This window comes from Malaya genurostris, chromosome 3 (genome assembly GCF_030247185.1).
Source record: "Malaya genurostris strain Urasoe2022 chromosome 3, Malgen_1.1, whole genome shotgun sequence".
Lineage (NCBI taxonomy): Eukaryota > Metazoa > Arthropoda > Insecta > Diptera > Culicidae > Malaya > Malaya genurostris.
Genome location: NC_080572.1, coordinates 81,109,252 through 81,132,574, shown reverse-complemented (window position 1 = coordinate 81,132,574; position 23,323 = coordinate 81,109,252). Strand labels below are relative to the sequence as shown.

At 37.2% G+C, this 23,323-nt stretch overlaps 1 protein-coding gene across 6 annotated transcripts in view; it reads left to right on the top strand.

The window, feature by feature from the left end:
• LOC131435732 (solute carrier family 12 member 4) overlaps positions 1 to 23,323 on the top strand; it is a 652,550-nt gene that overhangs the window by 153,553 nt on the left and 475,674 nt on the right. For 3 of the 6 annotated variants that reach the window (XM_058603896.1, XM_058603895.1, XM_058603897.1), the window contains exon 2: positions 13,017 to 13,778. The exons of 2 other annotated variants lie outside the window; for them this stretch is intronic. In XM_058603896.1, coding sequence (XP_058459879.1) covers positions 13,718 to 13,778 — 61 coding nt within the window. In that variant the 5' untranslated portion in view covers positions 13,017 to 13,717. The remainder of the gene's footprint in view (positions 1 to 13,016; positions 13,779 to 23,323) is intronic. One more of the 6 variants, XM_058603898.1, reaches the window with a different exon arrangement.

Here is a 23,323-nt window from a genome sequence, read left to right as displayed (position 1 = left end):
GGACTAGGAAAGCATTTTCTCTACCCAATATTTCAGTCATATACAACTGTTCGGAAGATTATGTAAAAGCAGAGAAATTTCTTAAAAATCGTTTCGAATAATGTAAAATAATTTCTGGAACACAATCGTTTCACTTTGTTAAGCCGCATGAAGACAAGGAATTAAAAATGAAAGTTTTCTCTTCCCAAGACACGTTTGAAGTATTGAGTTTTTGTAAACCAGAAAAACCAAATCATAGAAAAATTGCAACTGTGCAAACACTTTACGTCACTATTATTTTATTACTCACGTAAATCCTTTGTCCCAATTTTACTGGCTTTCTGCCTGAAATGTTGCTAGCAATAAACTGACAAAGTTAGGATTCGATCTGTGGCGCGACATGTGTCGACAAGTTAAGCCCGTATCCAAGCGAATTGCGCTGCGGTACGCTCCGTGCGTCCGGGTCGTAATTGAAAAATTCACTGCTCCGAAAGTATTGATCTTTCCACTCTGAAACTTTGCCAACATTGAGTTAAACCCATAAGGCTTCTTTTTTCAACAGAAAAAAAAAGAAAAAAAATTAGGCCCAAGTTTGAAATTTTTTTATTCGTTCAATAATTTTTAACTTTTTTCATTATATTAACTTTAAAGGTTGTTTTATGGAATCACTTATTTGAAAGCTAAGGAAAAGACGCACATTTCATGCCTTGGACGAATTTTTGTATCTTTTTTGGATTTTACAGTATAGGCTGTTGAAAAAAGGCTCTTTTTTGAAAACGCAAAATTTCAAAAAATCATATCTCGAAAATTCCACATATTTTCGAGTTCTTTATCGAAAAAAAATAATTAGATGAAAAAAAAAATTTTGGGTGGCTGATTTTGCGTGGAATGCTCCATATATATTAACTGATTTGATACCTCTAAGATTTTTCAGTGCTGAAAATGACAATTTGGTTTCCAAAGATTGCGTTTGTATTCTAGGAAGTAAAGCGACGATTTAAATTACTTTCCTAAATAAGTTCTTTATGTTACGTTTGGGGTTAGTAACGTGACTTTTGGGACCGTAAGTGGCTTTGGAGTCCTAGAAAAGACTGTTTGGTTACGTATGATTACGTTTATATTCCAGGAAGTAGGGCGCCATTCCAAATCATTTGTAAGTTTGAGCCTAATTGTTTCAATATGTCATTCATCTTAATATTTGAGTGAAAAAAACTATCAAAATGCTGCACAGGATTCATTTCTGGCATTAAGAAGGGCCAAATTGTGGAAATCTCTACGATATCAAACATTGTTCGGAACATTGTTCTCCAATGCGATGCAGTCAAATGCTAGCATTTGTTGCACTCGTTTGGTGCGAATTTTGTACAGCGAAAAGTGCACAAAACGAATGAAATCTTTGGTTAAGTGCACAAAACGAATGAAATCTTTGGTCTTTGGTTAAGAGCTTTATTTTTACGTGATTTCGTTTGTACCTCTTTCACAAATGGGCGGTGGCCACAAAAATTGCAACATATAAAATATTGATGTCGATTAATTCACTTCGGATTTGCATGTTTCAGTTAAAAAAAACTATCGAAACGCTGTAAAGGATTCATTTCTGGCATTCAGAAGGGCCAAATTGTCGAACATCACTGTTCGGAACATTTTTCTCGAATGCGATGCAGTCAAATGCTAGCACTAGTTGCACTCGTTTGGTGCGAATTTCGTGCAGCGGAAAGTGCACAAAGCTAATCAAATAATACTAGATTTGCACTATACTGACTAAACTAAACTTCGATTTACTAAGAAATAATCTCAATAGCTTGCACTTTGCCTGTATGATTGCAACTAGTTTCTTTTTTGATATGTTGCATGTTGCATGTTGCAGCTACACGAAAAGACCGAAATCAGCATTTTGGCGACAAAATTAGTTGACTTTTTGATTTTAGTTAGTTATTTTTTGAGACAACTAGAAAAAAATCTTACTTTTGCTAATTTTGATTTTTTAATTCTAATTCCCTTAATAATAATAAAATATTTGTTGAAATGGCTATTTTTCAGTTGAATTCACCAATTAAACGTGCTGTCATTTCTTAGCTAAGGCACACTTCATTTCCATTCAATTAATTGAATTAGAGAAATAAAACATTGTTTACAACTAACATAAATGGTTGAATTGGCTTCTGTAATTTGCAGTTATGTTATGGCGCACTGTCACCGAATAAACGTTAACACCGTAATGACTTCTAGCCACTAGATGGCACACTACTACCGAAAAGAATTTTTCAGTCGCGGTTGTCTTTTCTATATTGGCAGGTATAAATACGATGTTGTATTGGAGAAAAAGACATAAACGAAACATAAACTTCTTTTTGAAAATTTTTCCCCTAAATCGCTGTTTTCTTCATTAGACTTCGCGAAATCGACCCTCTCACTGAAAACTTTGAGCACTCGGAAAACAAAAACCGAATACAAGTAGTACACCGGACGGCGTAGCCCGGAAGGTTGAAAGATACAAAAAACATCATTTGACATGTAAAATAAGAGTGCAACATTCGAAACTCATTTCACTCTTCCGCGTAAAAACATTATTACGCACAATCTTTTCAAATGCGCACAAAATCTGAATAAATACACTTTCCACTAACAGTTTACGTCATGTTTACATATCGGGTTAAAAATTTTTATAATTGGATATATCGTAACACTTGCGAAAAACATCTAAACAATTTGCAAGCAGCTTCAACAATACTCTCCCTTTTAGCTTTTTAATGGATTGTTTTGCTTTGACACTTCTCATGAGTTTTTAGCTAATAAACTTGTTAATAAAACCAATTTCATTTTTGTTTTCTTTGTGCTGTCCTTCAGTAATGATGGTGATAAATAAATAGAAACAAATTTTCTGATTTTAATAACCAAATTAGTTGTCAATGAGAATTTCGTGTTGGATTGAAATATTGCTGGTTTGTGTCCAAAATATTCGCAAACTTATCACATTATCTAAAAATAAGAGTTTTTTCAGCAAAGTAAATTCTCAATTTTAACTGATTTTATAGTTATTTTGGAAATTTTGTTGTTAAAATCATTCAAAAACAGTAATATGAATTAGGCGCAGAGCTAATTTCGGTCGTTCCGTGTAGAATATCCGATTTGCGTCATAACTCATTCAGGTTTTGGGTAGGTTTCACAAGCTACAATATGAATGATTTTCATATTTGTTACAGAAACGTGTGAAATTACTTATCTAACATACCTAACAAAATAACTGTACTGTAACAAATGTTAAACAAGGAATTTTTATCAAGATACAATTGCTACTATGTGTTATCCTATAATGTTGGTCGAATCTCCCTGGTTTTTGGGGGTGAGTATTGTATTTTGTAGCTATTTCGAGTGTACAGAAAAAAATAGAACATAAAATTACCTTAATAATGGCAAGGTACCAACTTGACTTCCAAAACGCAACTACCAAGGCCAGCTCAAACAAAAAAAAACAACAAACAAAACATTTGGGAATTTGGTATCCAACTCTGCTCATTTTTGCCGTATAAACCACTACCTCAGCGCTGAACATTTCCATCCAGGCTGACCTTGTCCGTCACTCGTGTCAGCCCTCAGCAGCTGTCCAACAATCAACAACGTGCCTTCGCACAACTCGTAGTCCGCCTCGAACCTTCTGAACGGGCGAAATTCCGAAAGCAGTACCAGCTATTTCATTAGTTCGATTACCGGTTCCAGTTTCCTGTTGAATATACATTGACTAGATTAGCTTTCCTGTTGCAAGCCTGATAATCGGTCCGACGTAGCGCATCACCTGGTCTGGTCCCGGTGATAATTCTCCGATTTATACTGAACTGACAGTGCGTGGTTGTTGTTTTGTTAACTATTAGCATCTACGGGTTCCGCTGTGCTACCAGCGCAGTCAGTCGTCACACGTCATGTGGGAGGCATTTCGAGGAATCTGAAAATGCGTATTCATTTGGTTGTTTGATATTTCGATTGCTAGAATGGAAACTTGATGCACTTGTGGTGTAAGGAATTTAATTAACTTGAATGATTTTGTGTCGGTGGAATTCGAGTAGAAAACTTACTCGGATTGTTATTGTGTTTGGTATGCGTGATGGTGGATAATGAACAGTACGCAGTGAAAGTATGTATCTTAATTCACTACACCATCTTAATTCACAACACCTCTTTTCAACAGCTTTGTCAATCAATGTAGAATTATTATTAGATAATAATTTCCTCAGGAAAAAACTGCTCTTTATGAAAAATTATCTCCATCTGATATAAACCTTACCCTGTACGACAATCATGGGCTAAAACTTTGAGTTAGTAAATTATGCAAAACAAACAACAATTAAAAGGTTGGGTTTTTTTCTCTCCGATTGTTGATTAAGCCCTATTAAGAAGGTTATTTCCGAAACCTGTTAGAGGCGCATAAACTTAAAGGCCTTTGTTTTGCGTGTATGAAGATCACCTGTCATCCGAAGTCTACACTACCAACGATAATCCATTTGCTCCAACTATCATCTACGCTATTCATTTCGTATTATGGAAATGAAATGACAAAAGATTCTGGTAATCCAGATATCACGTCAATTTGCACATAACTCTGAGCACATTCCAAAGCACAAAAAATTCAAAACGCGCAAACAACTTTAGTCTAATTATCACGTCAGTCGATAATACAATTAAGGCGGATAGACTGACTGAACAAAAGTGTTTCCTAAAATAGCGTTTCTATACCCAAGCTTGTTTCACCCGAAAGATTGTTCAACCGTGAGTTGGTAGATAACTGCTATGATCGATGAATACCTCTACTTTATGCATGAAATAAAAGTTAGTTCTTTTGTGGCTTCACTATAAAAAGAACGCCGTTTTTTTTGGAAAGCAAAAAAATGCAAATGTCGGTAAAACAACGGCTTGCATAACCGATCTGAATGAATGGCACGGTGGGTGAAAAGTGTTTCTTTTTACGGGATTGCTTGATGGTCGATTATCAACTAAACGCACCGAGAGTATTAAGCGTCCATAAAGACTGCGAAATATAAATGATGCGAGTGGTTAGAAGGTTTCCGATACGGTATTCTATTCTTTACAGAAATTCTTTTGTAGGTGGTATTTCTTCGATAATGTTGACGTCCCTGTTATCGACAAAGGAGTGCATCAAAGTCTAACGACAAAATTTGTTCGAACTTTGTACGAACCCCTACAAACAAAAAAAGGCGTGAAAGAAGTGGTAAGGTTTGAGTAAGATAAACATTTAAACGTTTTTGTAGTTTTTTTTCTTGTTCTTGTTGAACGACAACAATTTTGTTTACAATTTAGGTCATGTTTTTTTTACTAAAAATCATTTCACTTAAAATTATTGCTGATATTTGACCAAAGTCGACAACGATTTGTGTTTTAGTCTTTGTTAAGACGTAGAGCCGTCTTTAGCTAGTTTTAAGAATGATCAGTATCTAACGGGGAAAATAAAATGAAAAACTGACATGTTAATGAAATTATGTAATGATAACCGTAAAAATGTTACCACAGAGCCGGGACTCGAACCCATAGCTAACTCCTAACCAGCGAAATTGTTTTATTGGGGAGTTTCATTGGTAAAACATTAATTGGTTGGGAGTTAGTTACCGGTTCGAGTCCCGTCTTTGCGGTTTTCATTACCTAATTACCTTCACATGTAAATTTTCCAATCTGTTTTCCCTGCAATGAACTTTAATAATTAAACTTTGTAATTTGAGGTTATGATGTAAATTTTCACTTCCCTGAAAGGTAAGAAATCGATTTAGTGCGACATTTCCCAAAAAATGCACAAAATGAAGCACCTAAAAAAACTTTTGAGCGCTACTGTATATCGTATGATCTTTCTTAATTATTGAAAGATTTGAATCAGTACCAGAATTGAAACTTCTTTGAATCTCCGTGGGTAATCGTATCAGAATAGATGCATGAATAAAATAGTGAATATGAAAACTTGTGCTCATGAGCGGCAAATAACTTTCAATGCACAGTGGTTCAAAAGCCAAATTGTACGCTCCTAATTGATAACACGTTAAAAACGTGGCTTTTAAGGTACATTATCTTCAGCAAAGTTGCTCAGAATGATGGGCGCAATTTTTTGATATTATTTGATTCATCCCCCTAAAAGTGAGATAAAAATTTTAATTTAGCTTATGATCAACATAGAGGCTTAGTAACTTGAGCACAGTTGTGCATTTTAAATAGTAAAATTCATGGTTTGAAGTATTTTGTGAAACTGGTTTCCTAAAACCAGTTAATTTGAATGATTTTTTTGAGTCACAAAGATATTCATCATTGAAATCTACAAAACTTGCCCTCACTTTTTTATAACCATAAATACGAATGACTGAAAAAGGGTTAATATTATTTCACTGTACCGGAAGTTGACTATAGGCTTCAATGCACAAAAATAAAATTATCGTAACGATTACCATGATAACAGAATCACAACTACCATGCTAATTGAAATCTGATCTGATATACAATGCCCCTTATCATTGCGAACGTGAAGGACAAGGATATTTGAAAATAAATATCTCTCCTGGAGACCATGGTAGACGCAAAATTCAATCACGGTATAAAAGCTCTTTGGATGTAGTTCTATATGTATGTTGTCTCATCTGCACTTTCCTGTGCCTTTTGATCATACAAAAAGAATGGAAAATACCTTCATTATAGTCATAACAGTTCATTAAACTGAAATGCTAGGGGCATATTACATTCAGGAAACTTGTGTAGTTTTTAATGATGAATAACTTTACATAACATGAAAAACTCATTGAAACCGGTTTTAGAAAACCCTTTTCAGGCAACACTTTATATCATGAATTCTACTCAAGTTACGGAATAAGCCTCTTTTGCAAATTTGTTTAAAATCACTTTTTTTCATAACTTTGTCAAAGTTTCTTGAGAAACATTGCTGAAGATATTGTACCTCAAAAAACGCGGAGCGTAAAATATGGTTTTTGAACCACTGTGCAAAACGCTCCGCCATTGAACTACCCGGGATTTGCGACATATCACGCTCTCAGAAGGCAATGAAATTTAAACAGTAAAGGAGTGTATCGAAAAGTAGTTAGCAACATTGATTATTGAATAAAAAAGCGAAAAAAATATATTTTGACATCAGTTTTCGATATAACAGGTCGGCTGAAAAGTTCGTATCGTTTCTATGAGAGGGCGCCACTAGAATTAAATCCATACCATTTTCAGTTAGTACCAACCTTCAAAAGATACGTGTATAAATTTGACAGCTGTCTGATTATTAGTTTGTGAGATATTGCATTTTGAGTGAAGCTACTTTTGTTATTGTGAAAAAAATGGAAAAAAAGGAATTTCGTGTGTTGATGAAACACTACTTTTTGAAGGAAAAAAGTGCCGCCGATACCAAAAAATGGCTTGATGAGTGTTATCCAGACTCTGCACCGGGCGTAGCAACAATTCGTAAGTGGTTTGAAAAATTTCGTACTGGTCATATGAGCACCGAAGACGATGAACGCAGTGGACGTTCAAAAGAGGCTGTTACCGATGAAAACGTGAAAAAATCCACAAAATGATTTTCAATGACCGTAAAGAGAAGTTGATCGAGATAGCTGACACCCTAAAGATATCAAAGGAACGTGTTGGACATATTATTCACGAATATTTGGATATGAGAAAGCTTTGTGCAAAATGGGTGCCGCGTGAGCTCACAATCGATCAAAAACAACAACGAATTGATGATTCTGAGCAGTGTTTGGAGCTGTTATATCGAAATAAAACCGATTTTTTTCGTCGATATATAACAATGGACGAAACATGGCTCCATCACTTCACTCCGGAGTCCAATCGACAGTCAGCTGAGTGGACTGCACGCGATGAACCGAACCCAAAGCGTGGAAAGACTCAACAACCGGCCGGTAAGGTTATGGCGTCTGTATTTTGGGATTCGCATGGTATAATTTTCATCGACTACCTTGAAAAGGGAAAAACCATCAACAGTGACTATTATATAGCGTTGTTAGAGCGTTTGAAAGACGAAATTTCAAGAAACGACCTCATTTGAAGAAGAAAAAAGTCATCAAGACAATGCACCGTGTCACAAGTCGATGAAAACCATGCTGAAATTGAACGAATTGGGCTTCGAATTGCTCCCTCATCCACCGTATTCTCCAGATTTGGCCCCCAGTGACTTTTTCTTGTTCTCAGACCTCAAGAGACTGCTCGCTGGTAAAAAATTTAGAATCAATGAAGAGGTAATCGCTGAAACTGAGGCCAATTTTGAGGCAAAGGACAAATCGTACTACAAAAATGGTATCGAAAAGTTGGAAGATCGCTATAATCGCTGTATCGCCTCTGATGGCAATTACGTTGAATAATAAAAACGAATTTTGGCAAAAAAATGTGTGTTTCTATTAAACGATACGAACTTTTCAGCCGAACTGTTACGGTTTATCGTTTCAATGATGAGTCGAATTGATTCGGAAACGCGAAAGAAAACTCTGCACACTTGGTGCTCAGAAAGTGGTGTCACGTACAACGAAATTGCAAAACGGGTGAAAGTGCACCACACCATTGTCAAAACTATTATCGAGAAGTTTGGTAAGACCCTTTCCATGAAGGATTTACCCCGATCCGGTAGGAAAACGGGTCCCAGCCAGCCCGCCCGGACTTAAAAGTGGTTGAGTACATCAGGAAAAACCCGTCGACGCGGGATTTGGTCAAGCAGTTCAACACCAGCATCGGGATGATTCAACGGATTAAAGTTCGGAACTCCCTAAAAACGTACAAGAAACAGAAGGTGCCGAAAAAGTCCCTGGTACAGCAAGTTCAGGCCAAAACAAGAGCGCGAAAACTGTATAACCGGATTCTACAGAATAAAGACGGACGCATCCTGATCGACGACGAAACCTACGCCAAGGAAGACTCTCGAGCGCTGCCCGGACCGCAATATTATACGAAATCGGTGTACCAGGACCTGGACAACGCTGACACCACGGTTGCGATGGAAAAGTTGGGCAGAAGGGTTGGTCTGGCAAGCAATTTGTACCTGTGGTTTGCGGTTGTCGATTTTCTTCACAAAGGGCACAATTAACACCAAGGTGTACGAGGAAGAATGTTTGAAGAAGAGAATGCTGCCTCTGTACAGAAAGCATAAGGCTCCTCATCTCTTCTGGTCGGATTTGGCTTCAGTCCACTACGCCAACTCCGTTCTACAGTGGTTGTCAGAAAATAATGTACAATTCGTGGAAAAGGACATCAACCCACCGAACTGCCCGGATCTTCGGCCAATTGAAAGGTATTGGGTAATTGTCAAGCGGCACTTTCGGAAGGAAGGTACAGTGTCCCAAAACATGCAGGAGTTCAACAAAACTGGACAGCTGCCACCAGGAAAGTCACAAAAGTAACTGTGCAGAATTTAATGAAGAATGTCAAGCCCAAAGTGCGAGCGTTTCACAGAAACTAGAATTTTCTTCAATATGTGAAATGCATGAAAATGTAATTTTTTTACAATAACAGTTCGGCTGAAAAGTTCGTATCGTTTCTATGAGAGGGCGCCACTAGAATTAAATCCATACCATTTTCAGTTAGTACAAACCTTCAAAAGATACGTGTATAAATTTGACTGCTGTCTGATTATTAGTTTGTGAGATATTGCATTTTGAGTGTAGCTACTTTTGTTATTGTGAAAAAAATAAAAAAAAGGAATTTCGTGTGTGAAGTGGGAATTTCGGAGTGAAGTGATGGAGCCATGTTTCGTCCATTGTTATATATCGACGAAAAAAATCGGTTTTATTTCGATATAACAGCTCCAAACACTCCTCAGAATCATCAATTCGTTGTTGTTTTTGATCGATTGTGAGCTCACGCGGCACCCATTTTGCACAAAGCTTTCTCATATCCAAATATTCGTGAATAATATGGCCAACACGTTCCTTTGATATCTTTAGGGTGTCAGCTATCTCGATCAACTTCACTTTACGGTCATTGAAAATCATTTTGTGGGTTTTTTCACGTTTTCATCGGTAACAGCCTCTTTTGGACCTCCACTGCGTTCATCGTCTTCGGTGCTCATATGACCAGTACGAAATTTTGCAAACCACTTACGAACTGTTGCTTCGCCCGGTGCAGAGTCTTGATAACACTCATCAAGCCATTTTTTGGTATCGGCGGCACTTTTTTTCATCAAAAAGTAGTGTTTCATCAACACACGAAATTCCTTCTTTTCCATTTTTTTCACAATAACAAAAGTATCTTCACTCAAAATGCAATATCTCACAAACTAATAATCAGACAGCTGTCAAATTTATACACGCATGTTTTGAAGGTTGGTACTAACTGAAAATGGTATGGATTTAATTCTAGTGGCGCCCTCTCATAGAAACGATACGAACTTTTCAGCCGATCTGTTACATGTAAACAAACATTGACATGTACACAAACCTGTCACCGCAAAACACGCTGCAAAAAATTAAGCCATTTCAGAGTAATAACTGTTTGAATGTTGCTAACTACTTATCGATACACTCCTTAATATATCTGTAAGCACTTGTTCGCAATAAAGCTTTTAATTTTGAAAAAAAAACGTCGGAAGCAAAGTTGTACACCTGATATGCTATTGAAATACTGAAACGACGTTGTCATACATGTTTAAGTTAAAAGTTGCTGAATCGATTGATTGTTAAATTATATCAATCCATCAACAAATGACTAAGCTACGTTCAAAATTATGACACGAAAAGGTTACGCGGCTATTTTTGAAACTTTTAATTGACCACCGGTCCCGTATAGTGAAAAGTAAGGCATTTTTAATGCCAGAATGTGAAAAAAATTCAATGAAAAACATGTTTCGATGAGACTGTTTGAATGACACGAAAAAGACATTATCACACATGCTTCGTTTTAATACTGTTTGACTAAAGAATCTCATTCCGGATTATGCTCGTTAAAAGGAAGGTTTTTAAAGAATTTGACATTTTTATAGACATTTATTCTACTGTGCGACGTTGGAACGGTATCCGTTGAAAAAAAGGAACGAACATCTTTAAAGGTAGAGATTATTTCTGTATGATGTTATGTCATGTTTTTTGTTTTATATGCAAAGCACATTTTGCACGTTAGATAAACTTCGTAGCAAAAAAAAAGGTTGATAGTGCTTTTCAACGGTGATCAGAGAGCAAACAGAATTGATAATTTTTTTTTGTTCCGCTTAGTTTCAAGTTTATGCTTGGAACATATTAATGTGAATGGTAACAAACATAGATCCAACAATAGAATTATAGAATTGGGATTCTCTGAGCTGAGCAAAAGATTGTTATATCTCAATCTTCGGGTTAAGTGAAATGCACTCAATATGATAATAGCCTGAGTTATGCTTGAAGAAACCCCAAAGCAGCCCAGCAAACATTTTTCTTCGGAACGAAAACAACGTGCAATGTTGCCAATTTGAATGCACAGGATTCATGCAATTGGTAATGCGCTACCAGCAGCTAGCAAAAAGTCGAGTTGTGCTCCCATCGGAGAAATGCAGACAAATGTACGGAACGTGCTTTTCATCCTTCCTCTGGGCAGCCAGTTCCGTTAAAGATGCACAAGAATTTTCTCGTTTTCCGCGCTGACGCGTTTCGTTGATGGAGCCCGGTGCCAGAATGCATTAGTGTTTTCCGCCCCTCCGTCGGCTTGATTCCTTCAAGATAGGCAGTCGAGTTAGTAGGCTACTACTTGGTCGGAATTGAACCAACGAATCGGTCACGAAGGAAGTGGATAAGCCAGTTACACTACCCAACACGACCTAATCGATGATGGTAATGATTATATCATCCGGCCACGGGGTTTGCTGGCTCAGGTCGTTAGCGTTGTGTCAGTCTGTCGTCGTGCAGGATATTACTTTTCTTCCCTTTTCTGCTGGTGTCTGCTGGAAAGCAAGGTTAGGATGCGACCACAGACAGCCAATCGCTAGCTGGCAGTGTGAGTGATTGTGATAGGAAAAACTTTTGTTTTCCGCTTTAAACCACAATTGTGTGCTAGTTTAAAAATAACATTCCAAGTAACCTGTCGTTCGATGCGGAGGAGGAAATTTCAGCAGTATGAGGTGTGCCGGAGGGGGATACTCTTTATCCTTACCGGTTCCGTTACCTATCTAGGTTATCGACTAGCTGTTGTCCCCGTATTCGTACACGTAGCTGGAACGGTCGCCTTAGCCTTCGCAAATCGAAGGTTGCAAAGCAGGACAAGGCGATATCAATTTTCAATACTAATTGACTTATTTAATTATTCATGATTCCTCGCTCTATTCGCTGCGTTTCACCTGTGGATGTTTCGGTTGAGTGCTAGGTTTACAGCTTATGTGCGGTCCTGGTGCCGGTTTATCTGTTCCCTCGAACGCCTGTACGGCGTGAGTACTTGGCAGTGTACGGTTGCGTCTTTCCGGAGCCTAAATTGACGTTCGGAGGCCGCATTGCTTTGTGTTGCCGCGTAACGTATTTTGCCTGAAGATATAGTTGGAACATATATCAGGAAAGCTGACCAACTCGAAGGCAAATGAAAGTTGATTATTCCTTCTTGACATAACCATAACTCAATTTTCTAAGTATTGATTATTCAAATGTTATGCAACTCAGTATTTTTACCAAAAAAAAAACATCAAGAATAGCAGAAACACAAAAACGGATGCACTCCAGACCAGACCACTGTCGGTGAAGTCAAACGAGATAAGCATTGATTGAGAAAGAAGAGATAGAGATAGGAACCAAAAAACTTTCCAACGCAATTTGGAAAGTTGCTGCACAGTTTTCGCTCAGATCAGATCTGTCAAAGTGGTTTTATTTTTGCGAAAATGTGCAAGAGAAAAAAACACATTTCAACTTCTGCGTTGTTCGTCATTGTGTATTGGAAGTTGCAATCGGGTTGTAAGGGTTGTCATTGTGCGATGCGGTACCGTCACCACCCTTGTGTCACTTGCGATAAAGCCGACAAATGCCTGGCATACAGACAAAAACTTCCACCCGTGATCCGCTTGGCATAGTGAAAAAGAAAGTTATCTACTTTTACAGCACAAAGAATTACAAAAGGCGTTCGTTTTTACGCTGTGTTGATCGAAGAAAGTTTGTTGGGTCTTTCAGCAAAGTTTGAATGGGAAATTGAAAAATCAACCCAACTAGTGAACAATGGTAGTGGCTGATTCTGCAGGAAAGTTTTGCATGAAAAAATGCTGAATGAGTACGAGTGAAACAGTGAAAATTTATTGCAATTGTAATAGGAGAATAGTTTCGAGCATTCGTTGGTAAAGAACAAAAACCTGTTGATAAAAGCAGTGCAATTAATTCCGTTCCGGCTGAATCACACACACATACTCCCACACGTCCTCCCCCATCCCTCATCGGAAAGTTTCACCGGGTGAGAAAACTAGCCAGGCATAGTATTGTTGCTGCCACTATCCCCGTTCGTGTTCTTCGTGCTACTTCTTTTTCTACTGCTGTTCGAATTATCCCGACGCCAGGAGGAGGAAGAACACGAACACGAACGTCATCACACTTCGGCGGCACGCCTCGGCCGCCGAAATCATCAATCCCTTCATCGCCATTCCCAGTATCATTCCCCGAATCAGCAACCGTGCGGTGGAGCGTCGACAAGCTCAAGTGGTTCTGGATACGGAACATCCGGAAGAAGTCTGAGAGCCGAGGATATCGCTGCCGGGTCCTCAGTATCATCGCCACTACTAGCCAAACTGATACCGAAGCGAGGCTTCTTCACAATGCCGCGACAGTATCAGTGCCATTCCCAGTCTATCGAGATGGATGTGTACGACACGGAAGGTAAGTTTTTTTTTGTTGTAAAAACTATCAATTGTGTTGGTATACGGACTTAAACTGGTATTTGAAATCTATCTATAGTTTTAGTGTAAAACCGGGAAAAATATTACTAGCTCACATTTGAGTAACAGTTGTTAGCGTATTGATTTTTTTTAACAAGAGACAATACCCAATTTTACGTTTGAGCGAGATTCACTGAACGTAAAAGTGTTGAAACAACTTATTGTCCTGTACAGGTTCTATGCCTACACCCCAATTATATGACAAAAGAATAAGTATTCAACACACTTGCAAAATTAATGCCAAAGTCTCACGATAACACCGAGAAAATTTAAAAATAATAATAAAATTCTTAGGAGCCTCCATGTTTTTTAGTTTGCTAATGATTGCCCTGATTGATTGTCTCCGTAATGTCATCTTGTGTTATGCTCATATTACTATGAGATGTCAATAGGACTCACGAAATTGGAAAAGTTGTCAACTTCGATCTTATCCATCGTTTTCAGGGAGTATTTGAGTTCCTTCTTCAAGTGCTGAAAATGGTTTCTGATGACCAGTATAGAACCTTAGAATGATTTAGAATATGGATTGATTTGCTCGGTGAATCTATGTTTCATTTTCTTTTAAGGGCCTCAATAATAAATAATAAAATTCGACTTATTGACGATAAAAAGATTCTTTCATACAAAATATATAATAACACAGAACAAATGAGCACAGAAAAAATATGAATTTTATGGTTTTCTGTGGTTCAGTCGATTACCTAGCGTGCTTTGTGATCGAATGTTTCTCCGTTCAAGTCGCCATGCTGCTATCGATCTTTCGATGAAATTTTCAAATGACACAACTTTACATGTTCATGAATATAAATCTGTGTGAAATACGATGCTCAACTATTCCATTGTAGGATCACAAGAACGTTGATATTGATTCAAATCATTACATTATTGAAATTAGGAGTCTATCAGTAAGCTGAAACTAAATTCAATTCTCCTTCATCCAGACTCCTAATTTCAATAATGTAATGATTTGAATTATTGTTATGGCTGTATCGATATTTCCCGAAACAATTTCTGGGTTTGCATTGCTTTCGATATGAGATCTGTATCTTAGCCAATTAGTTCTAAGGTGGTAGAATATATAACTAATTGAAGTCGATGCCTTTCATGTAGCCCACCTGGGTTCGATTCCCAACCCCGCACAAAGGGTCAGGATTTTTTTATGGGTTAAAACCTCTACACTAAAATGAAACAAACCTAACTGAACTAATCATTGCTTAATTTGAAACCCTGAATGTTATTGGTAGATGGTCTGAATCAAAGTCAGTTTACTACAAATGTTACACTGATCTGCTAGAATCAGATCAATTGTAGAACGATTTCTCATAGAAGATGAATTAGTTGAGCTGTTGGAAATAAAACTGGGTTAAAATCAGCGAAGATTTCATCTTGAAGAACTCGTACTTTCTGATTATTTTTCTGATAACTCCACAAGCATTTAGAATCCTATTAGGAAAAAATAGATCGATATTTTGTGCGTTTTCCAGCTATCATTTGAATTATTGAAATTGCTGTATTTCAAAAATGTAGGATGTACCTATTGTTTATTGACTAACAAAAAAGCAAAGTCTTGGCATTACATTCCTTTTGTGGAATTTGACCTTTCTGTTTGAACAGACTTCGCAGCCGATTCTTAGTGTACAGAATCATTGCATGGCTAGTAATATGGATCTGACACTAAGAATCCTTCCAGGTCGGGGCTCGAACATACGACAACTGGCTTGTATGACCAGCGTCCTATGCATTGAACCACCAACCCGGGATGAATTGACTAATTGACTAACAAATTGACGAATTGACTAACAAATACATTAGAAAAAATTGGTATTTTAGAAGAGCCAGTCGTGGCAGCCGAATGGTTTTGGTAAAACTTTGGTATATGTACATCTAACGATTTTAAATTAAATGTTATTACATGAGTATTTAAATTTTTTTAATCTGATAGAACATTGTTAATAATTATGGTTTTATGGTTTTCATCACAATCAGACCATAACAATTTATCTGTGGGTATCGTTCGTTGAATAGACGTGCTTGGAGGTAAATTACTACAATTTAAACAGCGTATGTCCATATGACAATTTGTTGTACCATGGCCGAAGCCCTGGCAATGACGATATTGTGTTAGGTTCGCTGTGCCATCATGCCGTTTATAATTTTCCCTCCGAACTGAGATTTTCACTTTGACTTCCGACAGTAACGAGGAAAGCTTTGTACAAAATGTTTTGAAATTGCAGGCATAGTTTGTTGTTATTTTTTCAGAGTGGTAAGCATTCGTTTGTGGGATTCTTGCTCTTTATTGATTTATTTTCAATCATATGTATACCAAAAAAATAATATTAAAAGTCATGTATTCTCGGAGGAAATCAGTTACGTGTAACTGATTTCCTCTAGATGGCTAGAAAAAAGGTTTATGCTTTTCTTATATGCACTTGTTATAATGAATATTTTCTATATATACATCGAAATGCCTGAAAAGTACTTGAATCCTCAATTAGTGGGCCTATGATAATGATCTGTTTTGGACATAGGATATCTATTTCAAGTTTGAATTAATTGAATATATAAAAAAAACTAAACTGGGGCGATTTGAGCCTATTCCGAAAACCGGGAACTTTTATCTCAAAAAACTGGGAATACTGGGAAAAAACCGAGAAATTGAAATCGGCATTTCATTTTTCACCCTGGGATAGTAAGAAATAATTTGAATCAAAAAACATTTTTTGTAGCTTTTTCCGGAGAAACAGCTCAATGAAATTTCTTCAAACCTTTTTGCCTTTCTCATATAGAAAGACTATGCAATCACTGTGATAACCGATTTTTTAACCGAGGCCCGGAGGGGCGAATGTCATATACCATGCGACCATGCTCGACGAACTGAGCAAACGTGTGTGTGTGTGTGTGTGTGTGTGTGTGTGTGTGTGTGTGTATGTAACAAAAATATGCACTCACTTTTGTCAGAGATGGCTGAACCAATTTTCACAAACTAAGAATCAAAAGAAAGTTCTCATGGTCACATAGCCTGCTATTGACTATTATTCATTTGGATCCGATTTCTGGTTTCGGAGTTACATGGTAATATGTGAAAACTAGAGAAGAAATGTGCACTCACTTTCTCTGAAACAGCTCAACCGATTTTCAAAAACTAAGATTCAAATGAATGGACTTATAGTTTCCTGAAAATGTCCAGAACATTTTATCCGGATCCGACTTCCGGCTCCGGAACTAAAGCGTGATAAGTGGAAAATTACCAATTTCGTTAGTAGTTTTTCACAAACGATGGTCAAAAACAGGTACAAATCCCATAAAACTGTCTGATAAAATCTTCAAGTTTGTAGAGCTTGTTAGTTTGTGAGCATAAAATCTTAATTCGGTACTACTGATCCCCCCTTTTCCTGTACCGGAAGCACCGAAAGAGGTGCAGAAAAACTTAAAAAATAGAACTCACTTCGATTTGTCTGCGATGCTTGAACCGATTTTCACAAATGTAGATTTGAATCGAAGCTCATATTATCTTTAAAGCTACTGTGAGATCTCATCCGGATCCGACTTTCGGTTCCGCAGTTCCAGGACGATGTCAGGAGTGTCAGATCGCCATATAGTAGTTTTCATATCGCCATATAGAATGACAATATGTACAACACCGAAAGAAGAAGAAAACACAAAACGAACGATACGTGCTTTGTTCTATTTCATACACGCTATGAAGAAATCGAAACGGTTACGGATGTCTGCTACTAGTGTTTAGTATTGGTAAAAGACGGTGCTGCGGTTGATAAAAATTACAACTATTTTATGATCAGTACGACCGAAAGAATAAACGAACGTCAATGAATTTACATTTATTTGTAATACCGTGCCGGTGGCGTAGTGATGTCGATAATAATAATAAAAATAAAAATTCTACTACATGTTTTATACTGCTGATTCGTGCTGAAGTAACAGAAACGAAGCTTCGCTTCGTTTGTTAGATTTTGTTTAATTGATTTAATCGTAACATAGAGCATGAGATAGCAAGTTTAGGTTTAACTAGATTCAAAACTGTTCCAAGTGTTTTGTTAAGTCCGAACAAACTTTTCTATTTCTGTTCAATGGAGAGTTGTTTTTGCGAATTCCACAGTAATATTTTTGATGCTATGAGTAATATGAGAAAGGCATCATTACACCACTAGGTGGATTAAAACAGGTTTTTAATTATAAAGCATCATTTAAAGAATATTTAGTATATTAATATTGAAAAATAAGGTAACAGAGAACCACGTTGCGCTGTGAACACGATAACTCGACGGTGTTCTCAAAATTACTTAAAGTACGAGTTATTTCTGCAAAAGTTTGGGCTTACTGGAGTAAATCGTTTAGTTTTCTATTCGTTACTTTTTTCATAATTCTACATTTCAATGTAAGAATTTTCATGTCTACACAATAATGAATGATTTCTTTGAGTTATCAATTATATATCCTGTCGAAATATTATAATATGAACATTGTGACAAGTAATACTATGGAAATGCAACAGCTATTTTTGATCTCAGATTCGATTGTATCGACACTTGAAAATGTACTCCAATGATTTCGAAGCTCACCTACGTTGAATTGCAAGAAGCATAACATCAATTTAGACAATTCAACATTTGAAGCATTGCACAGGATTTTCCTTAGAATTGTGTCTTCAAAACAACGAAAAATATCACAAAAGTAGATATGTTTAAACTAATTTCATCAATGGTATTCTCAAATCCGTTACAACTGTCCTAATTGGTCTAAGTAAGTCCAAATTTTTGCAGGACATTGTATTTTTTATTTTTTCGAGAACTTCGCAGACTTCCGGAACCGAAAGCTGGATATCGGCATAGGGACATTCGGTTCATTCAACCATACACTAATATGACCTACAAATTTATTTACGGTTCGCTATGAAGATTTGAATTTTTGAAAAAATATACCGATAGTCGGACTTGGATGAAATTCAGCAAATCATTTACAGGATTTTCAATGGTTTATTTGGTTACAGACTCTCATTGTATGTGAATTTGTAAGTGAATTATTTTCACTTTCCGGTAATGGTGGAACCAAAAGACGAATCCGAATGATATTCAGTGACTTTGTATGAGACCATAAGACCTTTCATTTGAATCTAAGTTTGTGAAAATCGGTTCAGCCCTTTTCGAGAAAGTGTGTGACAATTTTTTTCACATAGACATTTTCTCAGTTCGTCGAGCTGAGTCGAATGGTATGATAAAATCGGTCCTCCGGACCTCGGTTCAAAAGTCGGTTTGCATAGCGATTGTATAGTCTTTCTATATGAGAAAGGCAAATAGAAAAAAAATACTACGAAACAAGTAGGATTATGATGGGGACAATGAAGTAAAAATAATGTTGCAAATTCATATATCTTTATACTAAGTTATAATAAGTTCAAACGTAACTATTTAGTAACCTAATTCTTACGACATGTTCTTTCAATATTTAATAAAACTCGATATAGTTGAGTCAGCGCTCATACTATATGCTATTGAAATTCTTTATCATTTTTGCCGGTATCTGTGCGAAACAAACTTGTGTTTTTTAGGAAGTTTTTTCACTCTACCAGAGAAAATATTTGCATGCTTTTTCACGGCAACGCAAAGTCTTGGCATTACATTCCTTTTGTGGAATTTAGCCTTTCTGTTTCAACAGCCTTCGGAGCCGATTTATAGCGTACAGAACCATTGCATGACTAGTGATCACTATGAACCAAAATTTTTTTTCTACGTTCCAAATAGTGATGATAGCGTCGAAAGGTTGATTTAATTCCAGCTGGTTGATTACACTACCCTATTTTGATTAAACCCAAGAAAACACTATTTAGCATAAATTTCACTTATAGGAGTAACAGGAGCGCAGCATTGAACATGTCTCGAACACACAGCAGGCGTTCGAATTAGCGTAGCAATACCCTGCGCTTCTGTTACTTTTGAGTATAATATTTAAGCTAAATTTGATAATATTTTTTAATCAGCAGTATAACATGCTATTTTATTAGTGTTTTTATTAGTATTTTATTAGTGTTTTTATTATCATTAAAACTATTATTAATCACAGCACTTACTGCTTTTATTGACCATATTACTTCACCATCACTGAATAAATTTCGAATACATCACCACTATTCAAAATGGCATCAAATTGAAAGGGTTAAAAATTTAGCATTGCTTTCATTCCAACCACCCTACGCGCACAGAACATTTTCGGAAAGGTTCAGTTTTTTGTTAATTGGTGAACAACTTTTTGGCTTCGCTGACGATATTGATATTGTGACACATAACCTTGAGAAGATGATGGAAACCTACATCGGACTGAAAGCTGAAGCTAGGCGTATCGGACTGGCCATAAATGCGTCGAAAACAAAATACATGAGAGGAAGAGGCTCTATTGATAGACGGTGACGATATCGAGATGGTTGACGAGTTCGTGTATTTGGGCTTACTGGTGACCGCCGATAATGACACCAGCAGAGAAATTCATAGACGTATTTTGGCAGGGAATCGTGCGTACTTTGGACTCAGAAAAACCCTCCGATCGAGAAAAGTACGCAACCGCACGAAATTGACCATCTACAAAACGCTCATTAGACCGGTTGTTCTCTATGGCCACGAGACCTGGACTATGCTGGCAGAGGACCAACGCGCCCTAAGTGTTTTCGAAAGAAAGGTACTGAGGACCATCTATGGCGGAGTGCAGATGGAAGACGGAACGTGAAGACGGCGTATGAATCACGAATTGCAACAGCTGCTGGGAGAACCACCCATCGTACGGACAGCTAAAATCGGACGTCTACGATGGGCTGGGCGTGTCATAAGGATGTCGGACGACAGCCCAGTGAAAATGGTTCTTGAATCTAATCCGACTGGTACAAGAAGAAGAGGAGCGCAGCGAGCAAGGTGGATCGATCAAGTGGAGGGTGATCTCAGAAGCATCCGTGCCTTGTGTGGCTGGCGACGAGCAGCCATAGACCGAGTTATGTGGAGACGTATGCTTGATACAGCAAAGGACACCCCAGGCCTATAGCTCTTAGGTAAGGCAAGTTATTACCAAAATGACTTCCAACGCATTGAAGCAGTCCAACGCAAATTTGTCCGATCAGCTCTCCGACGTCTTCCAGGGAGATATCTTGTAAACTTACCGAATTACCATGACCGCTGCAAACTGATTGGGCTCGATTTATTATTTGTCCGTTGCGATGTTTGTAAGGCAATTTGACATTCAACGTCCTAAATCGGATTGCCTATGTTAGAACTAGTTATGGATATAACGAGCCCATTGCTAGCATGGGCCGCATATTTAAAAAATGTTTCAATTCTTTCGACTTTCATGTACCACGTAATGTTATCCAGAAATCGTTTTTCATGTTATTGTCTGATTAGATTTAGTTACAATAGAAGCACTAGATTTAAGGAAGTGTATTGATGCAAAAATGAGAAGGTTTTATGCTTACTGGAGAACAAGTTTGACTGAAACCAATTCCAGTGGGCTTTTCCCTGATCCAAAGAAAAGAATAAAACATGAGGAGGAAAAGCAACTGACAACAGCAGAAGGCGCTATTATAATTGAAACTGAATTTAAAAAGAGTAAATCAGACCATCCTGATGTGGTCTACCTTAAAATTCTTCTTACCATGAAAGAAATGCTTGCCAAGCAAGAAGATGTTGAAGCAAAAAACATGTCTTCACTGAAATCTGTTTAACTTCTTCCAAGATCACAATTGTACGCATTTTTCTTTTTCCTGTAACATTTTCCATAAATCAGAAAGTATTAATGAACTAAGGAGTTTAATCGAAACAGATGGAGAATAAAAATGAAACCGTTTTCATGGGATTTCTCGAAGTGACGTGTTGTATGCGGACTTATTTATTGTGTTCATATGACAAACTTATGCAGATTTTTAAGTTATATTTAAGTGAATTTTCAAGTTCTGCGGAAATTATCACCTTTGATGTCGCGCGTTTTGATTTTGAAATTTACAGTAACAACCCTGAAGTCTATCACCATGAAATAACATTCCCTAAAATATTAATTCATTTTTCTTCGGGTTTCTTCGCCATTCAATCTCTCAAAAAAGTTTTATTTCCACACTCAACATTGGTTATCAAAATAGTCCAAATGTGGGAATCGCGCTGTAATGTTACATATATCTGTTTAAATATGAATGAATGAATGAATGAAAATTTCTGTGTACTACATTTCTAGAAAACGAAACGAATTTACGAAGTGTCAGCTTTTTTCGTTCATGCTCAAAAGCTTGTTATTGCAAGACTTTGATAAACGTGATCCACACTGTATTCTGCATGCAGCATTTTTTTCCGGAATCCTGTCATACGGCAGTTGTTCGGTGGTGCCAAAAATGATAGAATCTTCTGCAACCGCGTATTTTGCGCTTCACTGCTCGTGACAACGCCGAAGAAGCAGAAACGAAGCAAGGCAGTTTTACTTCATGATACAACACTACTTACTCGTGAGCTTCTGTCGTACGGTTGGTTTAGTTTCGCTTTTCCACCGCTATTGTTGTGTTCAAGTAGAAAGCGGAACTTTTGTGCCCGTGACTTGTCTGTGTTTGTGTGTACGTGATTGTGTCCTCGACGAAAGAAATCTTATTTTTTGACTGTCAGATAGTCACGTGTTTCTATCCTTGAAATGAAATTGATAAAAATCGATTACATAACAGCGAATTCCAATCACTTCAACGCAGTTTTTCCAATCAACAACGTTTAACTGAACCGTCCACCTTTTCTACTTGGTTTGCCAATTATTATCGTTTGGTAACTATGTATGATAGCCAGTATCGTTTCGTAACAACTGTCTACAGTTTAGTCACATGCGATGGGGTATTATTAGAGAACAACACTAGCGGAATTCACAATAAATCTCTAAAGCAGTGTGGACAACATAGTGAAGCTATAATTTCTGAAGTTCTGCGCAGATCCATAACATCAAATAAGGGGCGCTAGACCATTTTTTACCAACAGCGGCGGCGTATCGGCGTATTTTTCAAGAAAACGTTACTTTTTCAGTCTCATGATATAAAGGAATCTAGCACAATCTAAGAATCAAAACACTCTTTAGTTCCGAAACCGACAGTATTACCCACAACGAATTCAGGGATTCTGTATCTAAAAGTTTGTGAAAATCTATTTGGCTATCTTTAGGAAAAGTTGGTTCCAATACTTCCGAGAGCTGATTTCGAGGACCGGAATAGCCGAATTTGTTCGTATGGCCAGCAACAAATAGTTCCGAAACCGGAAGTCGGATCCAGACAAAATTCAGGAATTTTAAATGGGATTATAAGACCTTCTACTTGAACCTAAGTCCTTGAAAATCGGCCAAACCATCTCTGAGAAAATAGTATGAGTTTCATTTTGAAGTAGTTCATCACAATTGAAATAGTTTCGATCACAGTTTAGAAATCTTTTTACGTTTTTTTGCTTCACGTGACGATAGAAAATTTTAAACATT